At 36.1% G+C, this 17,477-nt stretch overlaps 1 protein-coding gene across 2 annotated transcripts in view; it reads right to left on the bottom strand.

The window, feature by feature from the left end:
• The window catches only part of CDH18 (cadherin 18), a 268,040-nt gene that overhangs the window by 56,211 nt on the left and 194,352 nt on the right, over window positions 1–17,477 (bottom strand). For both annotated transcript variants that reach the window (XM_057428840.1, XM_057428841.1), the window contains exons 8-9: window positions 8,969–9,156; window positions 2,975–3,228 (exon numbers count right to left, since the gene is read on the bottom strand). In XM_057428840.1, the coding sequence (XP_057284823.1) occupies window positions 2,975–3,228; window positions 8,969–9,156 (442 nt within the window). The remainder of the gene's footprint in view (window positions 1–2,974; window positions 3,229–8,968; window positions 9,157–17,477) is intronic.

The following is a 17,477-nucleotide window of genomic DNA, read 5'->3' as shown; positions in this document are numbered from 1 at the left end:
CTGAGAGCAATGGGTGGGGGAACTTTCAAGCACTGGGATACACACTTACCAAAGGCCACCTGGTTGGTCAACACCAGAGGATCTGCCAACAGGGCTGGCCCAGCCCAGTCAGAACTTTTACATATTGTAGAGGGGGACAAAGTTCCCGTGGTGCATATGAAGAATTTGCTGGGGAAGACAGTCTGGGTAATTCCTGCTTCAGGTAAAGGCAAACCCACTCGTGGGATTGCTTTTGCTCAGGGACCTGGATATACTTGGTGGGTAATGCGGGAAGATGGGGAAGTCCGATGTATACCTCAAGGGGATTTGATTTTAGGGGAAAACAGCCAGTGAACTCAATTGTATGCCGTTGCCTGCTGTGTAATGCTTTTATAGCCCATCAACTAGATGTCTCCAGGTCACCAGCGACTGGCCCTGACTTCCCTCCAGCCATCATCCCAACAGAGAATGAACTTTGAACATCATGGACCGAATGGACTCGGCAGCATTATAGGGATTGGTCCATGCACTAAGAAAATGATTTTTTCCTCTTGGTCTGTATGTATATGGATGCATATATATGGGAGAGCGATGGTGTATTGAAAATGTGGGATCTGAGCACGACGTGAATGGTATGGAATAAGGGGTGGATAATGTCCTGGGTTCAGCAGTAGCAGTCATGTTTTTTTTTTTTTTTTCCTTTGTGATAGCTGGTGCAGTGCTGTTTTGACTTCCAGCCTGAGAACAGTGTTGGTGAAGTCGATGTTTTCAGTTGTTGCTAAGTGATGTTTACCCTGACCAAGGACTTTGTGAGGCTCATGCTCTGCCAGGGAAGAGGGGAAGCCAGGAGGAAGCAGAGATGGGGCGCCTGACTCGGGCTAGCCAAGGAGGTATTCCATACCACAGCACGTCATGGCCGGGGTGGGGGGTGACTGGGAGTTACCCGGCAGGACACGGGCTTCCGGGTGGAACTCGTCTTCCCTGACGGTGGTATCGTATTCTCTTCCCTTGTTATTTTCCCTTATCATTGTTGTAGTTGATAGTTGCGGTGGTGATTTGTGTTGTACATTGGTTGCTGGACTGTTCTTGTCTCAACCCGTGGGAGTTGCACTCTTTCGATCCTCCTCCCCGTTCCTCCGGGAGTGGGGGAGAACCCCGGTGGGGGGGGGTACACGGACCTCGATTGTTGTCAGCTCGGCACCACTCACTGGGAGTGAGTGAACAAGTTACCTGACTGGGTTTAAACCACGACAGGGGCCACATACGGTTGAATTATGGAGGAACCAGTCAAATCTACACTTGCCCTTCCTACTCCCAAATGACCATGATGGCTAATCTATCTGACTGCATTAGCTGATGTTTCAGAATTATAGTATTAAAGCTACAGGCACTTAGCAGCTATTTTCAGTGAAATGTTCTTATTTATGTTATGATTTAGACACAAATACCATAGTGGTAGTTTTTCAAAGGCAATAACTTGCCACTAAGAAATTGTATTTATCGATTGCCTGACACTAAACATTCTGAATCTTAGACTATTAGCACAAGAGAACCATAAAACCTGAGGCTTTCATTGTTCTGCAAAAATTGTTTCATCTTACCAAGACTATTACACACACAGAGCAGATTTTGACTTAGTCGGGAGACTACAAATGCCCGATTAGTTTAAGAAAAACTGTTTTCCAAGTATATACTCATATGATTTCCACAAAAGCTATATTATACCATTATGTCATAAAAAGGAATAGCATCAAATATGTTTTCATGAATAATTTTTTTTTTTTCTGAAACATTTTAAATCCAGTACCACATTTGAGAAAAACACTCATGTATTGTTCCACAAAATTTTTACCCTGCATGTCAGTTTAGAAAGAAACTCATCCCACAAAGGAAGCTACAAAAATGTTGTTGTATCTTACTACAGCTGAAAACATGCTGCTGAAAACTACTCTAAACCAGCAATGAATTCAAACCCCAGTTCTAAAGTGTTCAAGGTTAAATTCAAGTGCTTTTAAATTTAGAAGTTGTCAAATTAACATCCATATATATAGAGAGAGATATGTGTATATATATTTGCCATTAATGCTTTTCCAAGCTTGCTGTTGGGGTATTTCCAGCTTGATTTAATTTCCTTAGTTCATAACATGACCTATTTCCAAAACAGTTCTGTTGTTATAAAAAATATTCTGGCCAGAAAAGCAAATGAGAACATTTTCTTTAAGAATGAATTTCATTAATAAGACTATCAAAATCTTTCCTTCTTAGTATGTTACATACTCATTTAGTTCTCAAATGACGTATCTGATGCTACAAGTGCTTGGTTCTCAGTATTTCTCTTTGCCCTAGATGTTGTAATTGGAGATACCATGACTTATACCTAGCAACACCAGTGGGGGTGTGTTATTACACCTATTATATTCTTTTGACACCCCACTAAATCTGAAGCATATAAAAAAATAATGGTTTTCTCCTCCAACACACTTTTGCAAAAATTATACCTTTTGTCTGTGAGGAAAGGCATCCCTAAAGCAGTTCCTGTCTTGCAAAAGCTCCCGAGGCAGCTACAGTATAGCAAGCATGCAGAGGGCCAGCACAATACAAGTATGACAGGGGAAGAAAAGAATTATGATCCTGAACAGATTTAGAACCAGTGGCAGGATACTGATTGGCAGCAGGCAAGTGAAGTGCACCATTTTATGTTATGTGGCAACATATACTGGCCTTGTTCAGTGAGCTGTTTGGAGAGGTGTTGTTACAGGAACTAGTGCACAGACCTTTGCTCAGACCAATGGCTAGATGGCAATTTCAGTGCAAACCAACAACAGGTTGAAGTTATTAAGTTAATGTTATTAAGTCAAATCCATATAGAGTGATCAGGACACGGTTCTGACTTGTTTCTCTTTATGTACTAAAATAAAAGACATGGTTTCACACTTCCAAGATCTCACCCTTTAGCTGGTGAAATTCAATCACATATAAATTTGACTTACTGTACCTCACTAAACTGTTGGCAGTGTCAGGATCCTGTGCTGTAACTGTGCCAACAGCAGTCCCAATCTTCGCATTTTCATAAACTTCCATGACATAGGAAGGCATAGTGAAAAGCGGAGGTTCGTCCACATCACCAACAATGATCTTCAACATTGTTACATCTTTGAATGGCCCCAAGTGTGAAAAGCGGAAATCAAGGTGAGTATTCGCTCCTTCTATATTAAGTGTATATGACTTCTTTTTTTCATAGTTGAGTGGCTGTTGGCAGAAAAAAAAGATTTATCTTTGACATTCTGTGCTTCAGTTTAGTCTGCTAGCAAGCTAAATACATCTTTTCCATTGAATTTAAAACACATTTCTCCATGTTACTCGATAGGGACAATATTCTGTGATATTCTAGCAGCTATTGCCATACCTCATACCATAATAAGGGTAAGGATACACATGAAGCAGGATGAATTCATGTTTTCTCTACAACAGAACTGTGGGCAAGGTACCAGTTCTGCAAAAACTCAAGGTTTAGAATGAGCCTCAGATTCTTCTTCCATGATAATGTAAAGTCTCTGGACTTTATCACCTTTCAATTTTTATAGGTCAATGCTAACTACTGAAAAAGTAGAGATTGACATACCCCAAATTAAATTAACTTTGTATCTTTAATTGACAGGTTTAATAGCTAAAATTCTTTGGGGCATCTGCTCTCTTAAATCCTTAACTGAAAAAAAAGCAACTTCTTGCAGGAAAACATTCAGTTATCATAGGAGACAGGAATTTAACTATGTAAGAATAGTCTAAACATGTGCCTGTGTGCTTTTGTAATCAGAAAGGGTGCAATTCTTGTATTCTAGACCATTCTCTTTTTGATTCTTCAACAGCACCAGTGAGAGAGACAGTTCTTCAGCCTGTTTCACCATGTACTGCTGTGCTGCACATGGATTACACTTTCATAAATGGGAGAAAGTCTGCAGCTGGGGATATACCTTCTACAGGGTCTAACATTCCAATAAAACCTAACAGAAGGCACATTCCCAGCTGTATCATTCACCAGAATTGCCACTGCTACTTTAGCATTGTCCTGATATTTAAATGAACAGATTCCTACTAGGAATCCTACCTTTCTACTAGGACAGAAGAAGAAGCTGAGGGCCTGACTCATATGTCACACAGCATGGGTACTTTCTTAGGACTTTCATTTCTAGCTTGCTGTTTACACATGTGAAAATTACATCTCTCTAGTTCAGCTGTTTTTTAGATTATTGTTAATTAATTTTAATGAGTTGATATAGTTATTTTAACCCTACATTAAAATACTATTCCACTCTCTTATGCAAGATAGGAGATAAATATGACACACACAACTTTCAACTCTTCCAGTATCAGACAGTTACATAGCAAGAGGGGACTAAAAAAGTACTTAATTTTAAAATACTCAAGTAATGAAGTGCCATTAGCAGATATATAATTAAGCAATGCTCTCACTAGAAGCCACGTTTACAGGACCACGACTATTTTGAGTTGGTTTCTTCAGTCTCACTAAAGTAACTGACTACTTTTCATGGACAGCCCACCACATAAGATCTTTCTATATATTGTTTATTAATTCTAATTACTGAAAAAGCTTTAAAAAATACCAGTTAAGTTCCAGGCAGTCATAGGACAGATTTCAAGTTTCAGACTGCTATTTTTCAAATGTGCTTCCATGTTGAGCAGAAGCAGGCATTCTTGAATAACAGACACCTCAATACTTACTGGGTTACAAATTTCTGGCTTGAGCCAATTTATAAAGAAGGGAGGTAGCTTAATATTTCTTATCATACTGTGAAAAGCAGTTAGTTTGTACAGACACATGTATACTACCATTAAGTTTTGAACAGTTCCAGAACACAGGCATAAAACTAAAAGAATAATTGAAAATATTATGACATTATGGCATGGCAGAATTCCACAATGACTGCTATCATTCTGTGTGGATCTGACAGCCTGTCTGAACACAACTCAGTAAAGTATTCAAGCCTCTGACCAAGGATAAACTGGTATTTCCTATCACCCCAAAATATGAAAAAAAAGTACTTAAGGCAAGAAATATGAGGAACACAATGTGTGATCTGTCAATGTCAGCATGCATTTTGTAGATAAAATCTACAGTAAATTTGACTGATGATGTGTAAGAATAAGAGTTGGCTAGGATTTGTATATGCCAGATATTTGATTTCTCCTCTGAAAAAAATAAAAATAGCGAAGTATTTCTCAAATCAATTAATAAAGAAACACAAGCTTAATAAATTCAAAGTCAGATATTGTTCATGGATTTATGATTATTTCTGTTATGAGCAGGGAAATATTAAATAGTAATCCACACTTCTCTGCAGCATACATATTCTAAGATTACAGCCTTAGAGTAGGATTGCAAATTTTAATTATGATACCTTTTTTTTGAAAATTAACTAAGTTTATACTGACAATGACTGGCGTAGGTTGTATAAGGAGATTAATTTCTCCCAGAAAATATGCAAAGAATGACACAAAGTCTTGGTTTCCTTCTTTTGTGCAGTTATTCAAGCAGAAAATACCAGAACTTTTTTTTTTTTTTCTATAAATACAAGAACAACCCATTCAGATAATCAGGAAAAACTGACATTTTAACTATAGCCAAAGCAGGTTTTTACTTTAATTTTCTTTCTTCTTCTCATAACATACCTGAATTAAAGAACTGGATAGAGGGACATAAAAGAAAAACAGCTTACTCTACTGCACTGTAATCCACAGACATTAAAAAACAACACTATATACAACACTGAGCTATTTTAGACAGAAAAGACATATACAATACTAAGGATACTACTACCAGGAGCAATTTTTAAAATTAAAAACCCCATAAATTTCCTCGCTCTCTCCAGAGGAGCACAAAGGATATTTTCAGGTAAAGCAAGCCCTGTGATATTCCACTACATTGAAGAGCTCATAAGTCCAGTTGTTATAATAGTTTTCTTTTATTTTTGATAAAATATTGAAAAACTATAACCTGGCTATATTCTGAATTTCCAGAACTGTATCTTGCTGGGCTTCTGTTTAAACACTGTGCATGTGTTAAAACTGACATTTATCTTACACTTGAAGAACAAATTTGGCCTCCATTTATAGCCTGTCTAATGCTGTGCTAAGAAATTTGCTCACCACCTTTTACATTATTTAAGGTAACGTGAACTGTTTACCAGTAGAAGGTCTTTATTCCCCTCTTTTTTTTTTTTTTTTAGTAACTATGAATCATAACATTCAACTTAAAATGCCTAAGCTATTACAATTCATCAAGAATAGCCTAAGTTCTTTCTCATTCACTCACAGAGAGGCCTTGATTAGCAATAACATATCTCAGTCATTAGGTGCAGCTATAAGATGAAGAACTTCCAAATTTCTCTAAAAACATTTCTAGATTTACTTATAGCTGTTCCAATTCTGAAGATCATTAACTTTTTCCTGGAAATAAACCAAATTTTTTTTTGATGGACCTAAACTGAATTTTTGTTCATGCTTCGTATTTTCCCAATGTCTTTCCATGACAATTACCCATATATCTTCAGTATGTTTTCCCTGGTTATTATGATTTTCATGAAAAACCGAAAATAGTAAATGTAACTCAAGTCATCAGGGTTAACTGGAAAATACTGCTGTTTATTATACTGCAGTTTATGTTTCTAAAATCAGATTACCAAAAAGGAACAGAAAATTTTATGAGAAGTAAATGGCTGTTTCTTGACCATTTCAAGACTCTTCATACAAAATGGAAGAGAAATGGGCTGTTCAGACCATTTCTTTTGGGAAATCTGAATGATACTTGCTGACTTGAGGTCAGAAAAGGTCTAGCGTACTTCTCCAGAACTAACAAGGGGGGAAAACTTGCTGACCAGTCATTCTCTGAAGAATCCAGAGAGTAATGGCTTTCACTATGGTAGATTGCTTTGGTTTCCTCAAGTTTGGTTTTGTTTTTCTCAAGCCACTGAAACAGGCTGCCCCAGAAAAGTTGTGGATGCTCCATCCCTGGCAGTGTTCAAGGCTAGGCTGTATGGGCTTTTGAGAAACCTAGCCTAGTGGAAGGTGTCCCTACCCACAGCAGGAGGGTTAAAGCTAAATGATCTTTAAGGTCCTTACCAACCCAAACTGTTCTATGATTCTATTAAGTCTCCCACTCAAACAAAGAATTGCATGAGGCAAAGGAGAAATCCTTCATAATAGTTTGCAATCAACCAGGATTTGTGGCAGGATCTCTGAGACTGAAGGGTGGCTCCACCGGGCTTGTTAATAGGGAAGAAAATGACAGTACTGGACATTTTGGGTTAACCCAGAATAAGACTAAAAGAGATTTCTTCCAGCACTCACCGACTTGACATGGCTGTTGAACAGCTTACCATGAAGTCCCTGAGAAATTTTATTTTTGTGTCTGAACCTCAAGTAAGTGAAGTTTCAAAAGGTTTGAGGAAGATTTACTTCTGGCTTTTCTGGGAATAACTAGGGAAGTTATTAGAGGACAAGTCATTCCGTTCTACTGTTACAGAAGGTACTGGCATGTGATATATGAAAAAAAATCAATTCTGTACTTAGTGGAGATTTATCTGTTTCAGGCATGCTATCAAACTAATTCAGCTTCAAACCCAATATAAATGAAAAGTAATGTATAGAAGCAGATATATATATAAAATATATACACAGTATATAAAATATTTATTAAACTGCATAAAAGATCTGATTAAAAAAAAAAAAACTTAAAAAATGAGATCACCTTTTTGTACTGTACAAATGGATATTATAACTTCTCCAAGGAATTTATGAACTTTGAGTATTGAATTTCTGGTCAACTGAAATAGAATATTACCTAAGCAAAATATACCCCCTCTTGCCTTGATGGGAAAATGACTCAAATCACTGTCATGTGTATGTACAAGAACAAGCAACACATGCTTTTGTCATATTCTACACCAGTGAAAATATCTCTAAAGCTATTTTGTCTGCCAAAATCAGTAAAAAAATGATTTTGCATGTTTTTATGTGTGGACTCTTATTCTGTTCCAAATTCTTCCTTTTTGCTTCATGTTCAGTATATGCATAAATGTATTTAATGAACAATAGCACAGTGAACTTTTAAACAGAAATCAATGCTCATTTTAAAGAAGAAACAACAGATTATGGCATTAGCTACTTCAACGCCACCAGGAAATAAGTTCAGTGGTATAAAAAAGACAGAGTTTACTTTCATGTGAAATAAGCAGCTGGGTACTAATCAACCTTTATAAATGACACCGAAAAGTTAAAAGATAAGGCCAATGATAGGAACAATTTTAAAATCATTATGAATCTGAAGTTTTAAATCAGTTTTTATTTATTCTTTTGTCCCGTGTTTTCTCTGATTTTCATTGCTCCTACCATTAATTAGACCCAGAATACATATCACCAAATACAAATACAAATTTGCTTCTATTTGTTAGGCTGTATGGATATATATTATGGATATGGATATATATTGATGCTTACAAAACTCAATAACAACAAATCCATGTGAGAATTGCTAATTGATGTCTGTTAGTCCAAGTGAAAACTGAAATCAAGAAGTCATTTCCTTTTGTTGGAAAGGATTTTGAAAAACAGCACTTAAATATAATAACCCATTTTCCTGGGTTATTATAAATGTAAACTTAAATTTAGGCATAGAGTATTAGCATAAGTTGGCAGAAACTTACGGAACCGTTAATATGAACTCAGTTTAGGGGACTTAATATGAAATTATCTATGGAGTTAGATTTGTGCATTAAAATTAATAGTTCAAATAGACTGGGATGAACGTAGGAAGCTCAGAAAAATGATACCTGTGTGATGGCTTGACCAGTTACATTTTGAATGCACAGTTCAATAGGATTATGCAGTATTTTCATAACACTATTTGCTTATTCAGCATTTATTGTTACATTTTATTTACACACACAAGGAACTTTCAAAGTCTATTGCTTACCTTCTTCAGGGAAATAATTCCTTCCCTTGTTTCTTTGTCAGTAGATATAGAGAACACCCCAGAGCCATCACCATTTATAATTGTGTACTTCATGTCTGCATTTGAACCAGTGTCTGCATCATTTGCTTTGATTTTGCCAACTGCTGATCCAACTTGAGCTGATTCAGGAACATACAGTTGATAATGTTCTGAGGAGGAAGAAAAAACAACACAATTGTTTGGACATTTTGTAGCCAAACTAAGTTAGAGAACCGTTATGCACTCGATATACTTCTGAGTAAATGAAAGAGCATTCCATATGCAAAACTGACAAATAATGCTATCAATCAGTTCATTATGATTCCTGACAGAATTTAAAAGTTTTTTTTTACTTTGGATGCCTTCATTGCCTATTCAAAATCCAAATTACTTAATGCAGGATTTATTTTGATTTTCAAAACTATTTTTCCTGTTCTTTACATACCATGAAAATTAATTCTGAAGCTTACTTCACACCAGTATTTTTAAAATTATATCTTCTCCATAACCAAAATATATTTATCTTCACCAAGTTACCATCACTGAGTAGTCGCATGAGTACTTTTGAACTGGAAAATCTTTGTATGTTTTATTCTCTTTTTTTCTGAAATCTGATCAGTTTTGTAACATTGCATCAGTATTTTGTAACACTGAATCAATGCAATTACACATTTTTTTCTATAGAAAAATGTAGTAAGTCTCAATATTGTACTATTACAACTTTGCAGTGTTTTTGTTGCAGCACAAAACCCTTTGTAAACAAATTTGAGCTGGTATCCACAGTAAAGAAAAATGAACATAATGGGTTGTCCTGAACCCAGGACATGGGTACATAAAAGTATTGCACAATCATGCCCATAAAAAGCATCCATAACATCTATGACTTCCTTTCAGGTTTGTTTGCGGTTGTGGCTTTGTTGGGGTTTTTGTTTTGTTTTGTTTTTTTTCCCCTTCTTTTATCCTATTTGGTTAATCATTAGAAAATAAAATATTTTTGAAAGATAATTTTCATAACTGTTTCTCTCTTTTCATACTAAATCTCCTAATAGGTACAAAGTTGCCTGGGGGACAAGAAGGTACCACAAGGAGAAAAATATGGCAGACAGAATGTGATTAAATAAACCTCAATTTCTGACTGAAACTACGCCAGAAAGACAACTAAAAGAATTTTTCTCCAGTAATGCCAGTGTTGTAACACAACAGGGATGCTGAAACCTACCAACACTGAAAAAGGGAATATGCATAAAATAGACTCCCCCAGCCAAGAATCCCCCATTCAAACCCCTCCCCAGCAGTCTGCACAGTTTACATTACAGGCCAAACACCAACACAGAAAATAGAGCAAAAGAGCAACTTCTGTTATTATGTATCTTCTGAAACTCTACAGAGTTTCTTCTATGTTCCTCTTAGGCCTTCTGGGATCCTGAGTGCAATATTGCAGCACTGCGGTGCGGGACAGTGGGCCAGAGGATACATTAAGGCTAACACGTTACATTTTGCTTAGTTAAAGCAGGCTAGCATGATGGCAGAAGTGCCTTCAATAAGCATGTAGAAAGGCAAAATTTATACTGAATTCAGAGATTAAATCTGAATATGGCAGAAAAAAAAAAGCACTATTGGTTGGTTGTATTGAAGAAATTATGAATCGGCAGATGCTGCAGGTGCAGAGGAAATGGGTGTTATCACTAAAAAGTAACTTTATACACCTGTTAGCCAGTGGAAGATTTTATTACAAATTTGTCTATTTCCTCACACAATGGTTCTTAAATTGTTATAGTCTTGAGTTGGTTTTGTAATACTAGTGCATAATAATAATAAACAAATAGTAGCATTAGAAGTACAGACAAGTGCACCAAACTTCCTTAGCCCAAAATGAAAGGGAAGTTTCTTAGGAAAATGAAAAGTAAGTTACCATGCATTATGGAAATCTCGAGGGAAAGAAGAAATGTTCAGCAGAACAACAAAAAGGGTATAATTTGTTATGTAAAAAAGACAATACCAACGTTAATATAACAGGAAAATTGCTTAGTGGTTGAGGCAACTGTAACACATAGTTAATTCGCTGATTATGTGATATACATAAGAAATGCCATTTTCACAAATTTCCAAATAAATGCTCTGTTTTCTGTTGCAATGCTTCATACTTAGAGATGATGTCAACTGACACTTTCGGCTTATTGGTTGCTTTATTTGATACACAATATTATAATAATGGAATGAGATTCTTTGGGGAATTTACTTATTGTTAAAGTAAATATTAAGTGTGGGTTTTTGACACTTTTGCTTTGACTAATGCATTCCAAAAAGGAAAAGGTTGAAGCCATAATGAATACGTTATGTAGAGGCCACAAAGAACACGTTATATAATCAAGCCACTTCAGGAACTGGAAGTGATATAACCCATATGATAGGGTGAACTAATTAGACACTTCCAAATAGTCAAGCTACTTCAAATATATCCACATGACACTACACTCTGCTTTATAATCACACCCCAAGTGTTAGCCATCTGTTTCAGAAATCATTTTACTGATACCAGCTTCAAATATTCCAAAATACTGAAACTTCAAGTAAAACAAATATCTGGCATCGCTCATTAATTATCTGTCAGTATTTGTAAAACAGAAATGGGTTTGGTTTTTATTTTTGTTGGTTTGTTGCTTTTGTTTTTGTTTTTTTGATGGATGGAGTGGAAACTTACAAAATAAAACTTTTAGATCATAAGGTCAGAAATGTCTCTTGACAAGTACTTTCCCACTGCTTCACAGGGACAGACTGAATATGTCTCATACAGACATGAGATAATTAGATAACTACAAACAGCATGATTTAAAAACAACAAACACATGAAATGATAAAGTTCAACAACATGAAGGTTATATGAAATGTATTATAGACATCCATTTAGACTACAGGTGGAAATTGCAGCTGTTCTTACTAAAGATTAAATTAGTGTAAACTTTATTACTGGAAAGTGTAGGAACCAACTAAAGGCTCAGCTTAACATTTCCTTGGGCACTGAATAAATTTTGATAGGACATAAAAAAAATGTGCGACGTGCATACTGCGAATTCATGATTCTTTTTTGTAGGCTATGAGTCTCTCCCAGCACTCTAAAAATTGTTTGTGAAGTTAGGAGCCCTGAGGATCAGGTACCAATCTGTATCAAATCTGTTTCACCAAATCTGCCCAAGTTGAACAGGTTGCTCCTACACTGTCAGCATTGTAGCTTTCCAGGAGCTGTCATAAAACAGAAATTTCAGTCTTGGAGATGATCTAAATTATTCTAGAGAAACTGCTCAGTAGCTTATGGATAAAGATTCTGTAAACGTTGATCTGGTTCTGAATTCTATGTCAACATCCACACAGATGCATCCACTTAGCCCATCAAATGAGTACATTAATACTCTTTCTTTTCCAGTTAACGTACTGCGTAGGATACTGCATAGGACAGTCATGCCGCTTCGCAGGATTTTACGCTAACTGAAACACTGTTGAAATGCATATAGGTGATCTTCACCTTTCCTTCAATAAACTATATAGCTTATCTGTCGTTGTAGTACAGAAACTATTGATCTGTAGAACAACTTCTCACCTCAATTAGTCTACAGGCAACCTATAATGCTCTGTTTACTCAGAAAGCAATTTCTCTGCCTGAATGTCTCAAAATAAGAAGTATGACAGTATTTAATACAACTCAATGTGCATATTATTCACTTTATTCATTAACCTATTTTGTTGATAAATTTTATTTACTCTCATAGGTTATAATGTTCTCTTGAACAGTAGGAATTACCTTACTTAACAAAGGAAGGGAGGAGAGGCATAATGGAGAAAAAAGTAAATATTTGGCCTGCTTGTTATTTGTTTATCCAAGGTATAGTTTTAGTAACATGAGGATAAATACTGCTTGCTGATAAACCAACAGATGCATTAATTCATACACTACAGCTTGTACCCTGATGCCTTTTTCTACCTACTAGCAAACTGATAAACACAGCAACTGATTGCCTTAACATAAAATACCACCATATCCTAAATGTATATCAAAATGCTATGTGAAGAAAGTTGCTTGAACCTACAACAAGCTAAATACTCAAGTCATGCGCTAAACTGGTAAGATACGGAGAATAAATAGAAAGTGAGCCAGGCTCAAAGTCTAATGATTATGACCACAAAATTCAACTGGCAGCCAATTAATAGTAGTTGTTCAGGAATCAAAGTGTGGCCGAAACTATTTAATGTCTTAATTAATGACCCAAATGATAGATTGTAGTAGTCCCATAAAGTGAGCAGCAGGGCTGCTGTACAAAGTAACCTGGACAGGCTGAAGAAATGGGCTGACAGGACTCTCACAGCAGTCAGTGGTGGCAGTGGGAGGAATAATGCCATTCACCAGTACATGCTCAGAGCCAACCACCTGTAAAGCAGCTTTGCAGAAAAGGACTTGAAAAGGACCTTTCAAAACTTGACTAGACAAGCCCCTTATCAATATGACCTAACTGAACCTGCTTTAAGCAGGGCTTTGGGTCAGAGGTCTCACATGAACGTATGTTCCTGGTATTCATGAAGTTATACCTCACATTTCACTGCCAGCCATCTTTGACAAAACAAAAGTGCAGCTCCAGCTGTGGACAATACTCAATGTTTCTGGGCAGCTTTCTTCTACAGTTATTCTTCATTCACAAAGCTGCATGTTTTCGCTACATGTAATACGTTATTCTGGATTTTTCTTTTGAGACTAGTTTTTTTTTAGAAGTCCATTTCTTGCAGTATGTCTTGGACATCTGTTACATCTTTACTATGCTTATTTTTAATCTAATAAAAACAATTACAATACATCATCATTATGAATACAGTAACTATTATGATTCCAGAAGATCAGTCAATTTTATATTTGTCTTTTTTTCTGAATACTTTTTTGGCAATTACATCCTTTTCATACAGCTAAACTAAGGAAGAAATAGTTAAAGATGTGTTTGGTTTATTCTTCTTCCCTACCAAAAGCCACACATTTGCACTTTCTAAGAATATTTTAAGTGTAAGTGAAGTTGTCTCTTATTCACAAATATGACAGAAAAGTATCGAAAAGACTGAGAACATTCTGACATTCTCAGAGATCAAAAGTTCTCTGGCTTCCTGTAAAAAGTGTTAAGTTTATTTCATTCATGGGTAAAAGCAGAAACAGAAAAAAAAAGTGTGTGTCCTGTATTTTCAGATTCACTTTATTTCTTATCTCATAACTCTCTTTGGTACTTACTGAACATTGTCATCTCTTAAGTAATGTATTCGTCATCTCACATGTCCCTCTCTTTAGGCATATCATATATGAATGACTGATTCTAGTATGTTAGAAATGTATAGCATAAGAAAAATCTTAGAACACTCAGATCACTGAGGCTTGTCCCTTTTACCATTAAATTTCTTGAGGACATTACTCATGCTAGCTGCTTTTTAAACAGCCTGTTGTCCTTGTGCAGCAGCCCTGCTAGGCAGGTGATTCTAAATACTTCTGGAGAATTAAAAAAGCACTCTATTTCTCTTATGTTTAAGACTAACAGCTGTTATCTCTTGGCCTGACACATTCAAGTCACACACCTTCACCAGGTAATACAAGCATATAATGGCATATTTTTCTCTTTACATGCACTCCTGGCTGTCAGAGTCAGAAAGAAACTCATGTTCTGAAAATTGACAGAAATGGTAACCTTAAACACAGCCCTAGCAATATTCTTAACTAAAGAAAAATCTTCCTACATTTCTTTACACAAATAACTAAAATCTGATTTCTGTGGATACCGCTTTAATTTTCAAAGTCTATACTGAGGTACTGGTTATGTCTCAACACTAACAGCTAGAATTTCTATGTAATGAGTATTTATGTCATTTTTATATGAAGGTTACCCTGTTATTTAAGATTTCCTAATAATATGCTAAAATGTTCTGGATTAATCTTTCTGTCTCAAGTTAGCTGATACTAGCATTCTGACCAAGAATTCCGTTTTGCAGAAAACTCTCAGTATTAACCAGAGTGTTTTTAAGAGCAAAAGGAATTCTCTTTTAACAGCCTTTAAATTTTTTCATCAGTCTACTCCTTAAATTTCATTACGTTGAAACAATTTCACAATGGTACTAAAACCCAGCTACATTTATTTTTAAGTAATACCTGTTTTGGATATAAAATATATTAACAAAGGCTGCTGTATTTCTTTATCATCCAGAAATATCTGATTTCCTGTCATTTCCCCTGGATGTGCATATATGTTACTCATTTTAGTAGACTGAATATAGACACCAGGCTTATCCTGTCTACTAATTTCCAGAAGGAGTTCCTTTCTGAAGCCAACTTTGTCTAACAGCTAGGAAGGAAGAATGATCCTACTCATGTCTTACAGCTGGAAAAAATAATCAAATAATATTATAATCTACATTTAATTAGACATCCTGGAACATATATGATAAAAACTGTTGATAATATGTAAACTATAATTTATTTAAATATAATATTTATTTAAATATAAATAAATCATATAAACTGTGTATCCTAAATTGTGGACCACATGCAGGAACAATCAGTAGTACAAAAAACTTACTGGTGGAACACATGTATGAGAAACATAAGAATAAAACAAAATTTCCAGGATGGTAACTCCAGTTTTGAAGAAACATAATAAAGGTATATGCAGTAATATATCTTCTGAAGAAAATAATAGTGTTCTGTAAAAATCTGGCTTTAAACTAACTTTTCTACGTCTCTCTAGCCTGATTTAAGGTCTTACTAAAAGACCTAAGCATCTCTTTAACAATATCAGATTCCTGAGACTATTTGATTGCAATATATTTTACTTTTATTATACTGTTGCTAGTAGTCACAAAGGTAATAATTATTCTACTGTGAAATATGAAAAAGCTATTCTTGTAATTATAATTATAAAAACTAAAATCTTAATAAATTACAGCATTTAAATGCATAACAATTTTGATAATTAACTGCTCTGTAATACTCCCTGGACACTGGGCCATTGCTGGACTCATCATCACACCACAGTAAATAGGAAATAAGGTTACTAAGTATGAACAAAATCTGATTTACAAAGGGGCAGTTAATCAGATGTTAGCAATCTTAATCCAAATCAGTTATCATGACTTTTTCCTGTTTTATTTTAAATTTGTTTCCTGAGGATACACAATTTAAGTAATAATTTTAATTCAATAGTTTCCAGTAACTTTTAATCCCTGACTGATTTCAGGCAAATCTAAGAAAAAGGCAAAGGCCTCAAAGACATGATTCTACAAGCCTCGTAGCAATTATCGGTTGAATAGAAGAGAAAGACCTGCTAAAAGAAAATCAGTGAAATTTACACTTATCTCATTTGGCAGCAGCCAAGTGATCTATCAGTAGGCAGACAGCTGTGAACTAGTCACTGCAGGAAGATCGGATAGGCTTATAGCGCATGGCAGTAGGGAGTGAGATGTTCACCATTACGTATGGAAATCATAGGAACTAGATGTATTATGTCAGACTGGAACACACAAAGGACCTTACTGGAGTACAAATTCTGACAGAAAATGAACTGCAAATACTTTTGCACTAAATTAGCTAATGAGTTATATGAACAAGACTGGAGAGTAAACTCCTCACTGGCACAGAATAGAGCTAATGACTGCTTCTGGGTTGTGAACTTATATTTTCAGAGTTAACTGGAATACCCCTACACAACATTCATATTTAAAAATGTCTGTGTACTTTCATGCAAAGACATTGTAAAAAGTGAGGCCAAACTAATTATGAATATACATAATTTCACACTTTGTCTATCATAGAATCATAAAATAGGGTTGCAAAAGACCTTAAGATCATCTAGTTCCAAACCCCCTGCCATGGCCAGGGACACCTCACACTAAACCATGTCACCCAAGGCTCTGTCCAACCTGGCCTTGAACACCACCAGGGATGAAGTATTCACAACTTCCTTGAGCAAGCCATTCCAGGTCCTCACTACCCTGACAGTAAAGAACTTCCTCCTTATATCCAGTCTAAACTTCCACTGTTTAGGTTCAAACCCATTACCCCTTGTCTTGTCACCACAGTCCCTAATGAAGAGTCCATCCCCAGCATCCCTATAGGCCCCCTTCAGATACTGGCAGGCTGCTATGAGGTCTCCACGCAGCCTTCTCTTCTCCAGGCTCAACCGCCCCAACTTTCTCAGCCTATCTTCATATGGGAGGTGCTCCAGTCCCCTGATCATCCGTGTGGCCCTCCTGTGGACTTGTTCCAACAGTTCCATGTCCTTTTGATGTTGAGAACACCAAAACTGTACACAATACTCCAAGTGAGGTCTCACGAGAGCAGAGTAGAGGGGCAGGATCACCTCCTTTGACCTGCTGGTCACGCTGCTTTTGATGCAGCCCAGGATGCAGTTGTTTTTCTGGGCTGAAAGCGCACACTGCAGCTGGCTCATGTTCATTTTCTCATCAACCAACACCCCCA

The sequence above is a fragment of the Pezoporus wallicus genome, unplaced genomic scaffold (genome assembly GCF_028554395.1).
Source record: "Pezoporus wallicus isolate ANWC-B61680 ecotype Strahan unplaced genomic scaffold, APGP_CSIRO_Pwel_v1 contig_6658, whole genome shotgun sequence".
NCBI classification, from domain to species: domain Eukaryota; kingdom Metazoa; phylum Chordata; class Aves; order Psittaciformes; family Psittacidae; genus Pezoporus; species Pezoporus wallicus.
The sequence above is the reverse complement of the archived record's forward strand: the minus strand, read 5'-3'. Positions and strand labels throughout refer to the sequence as shown.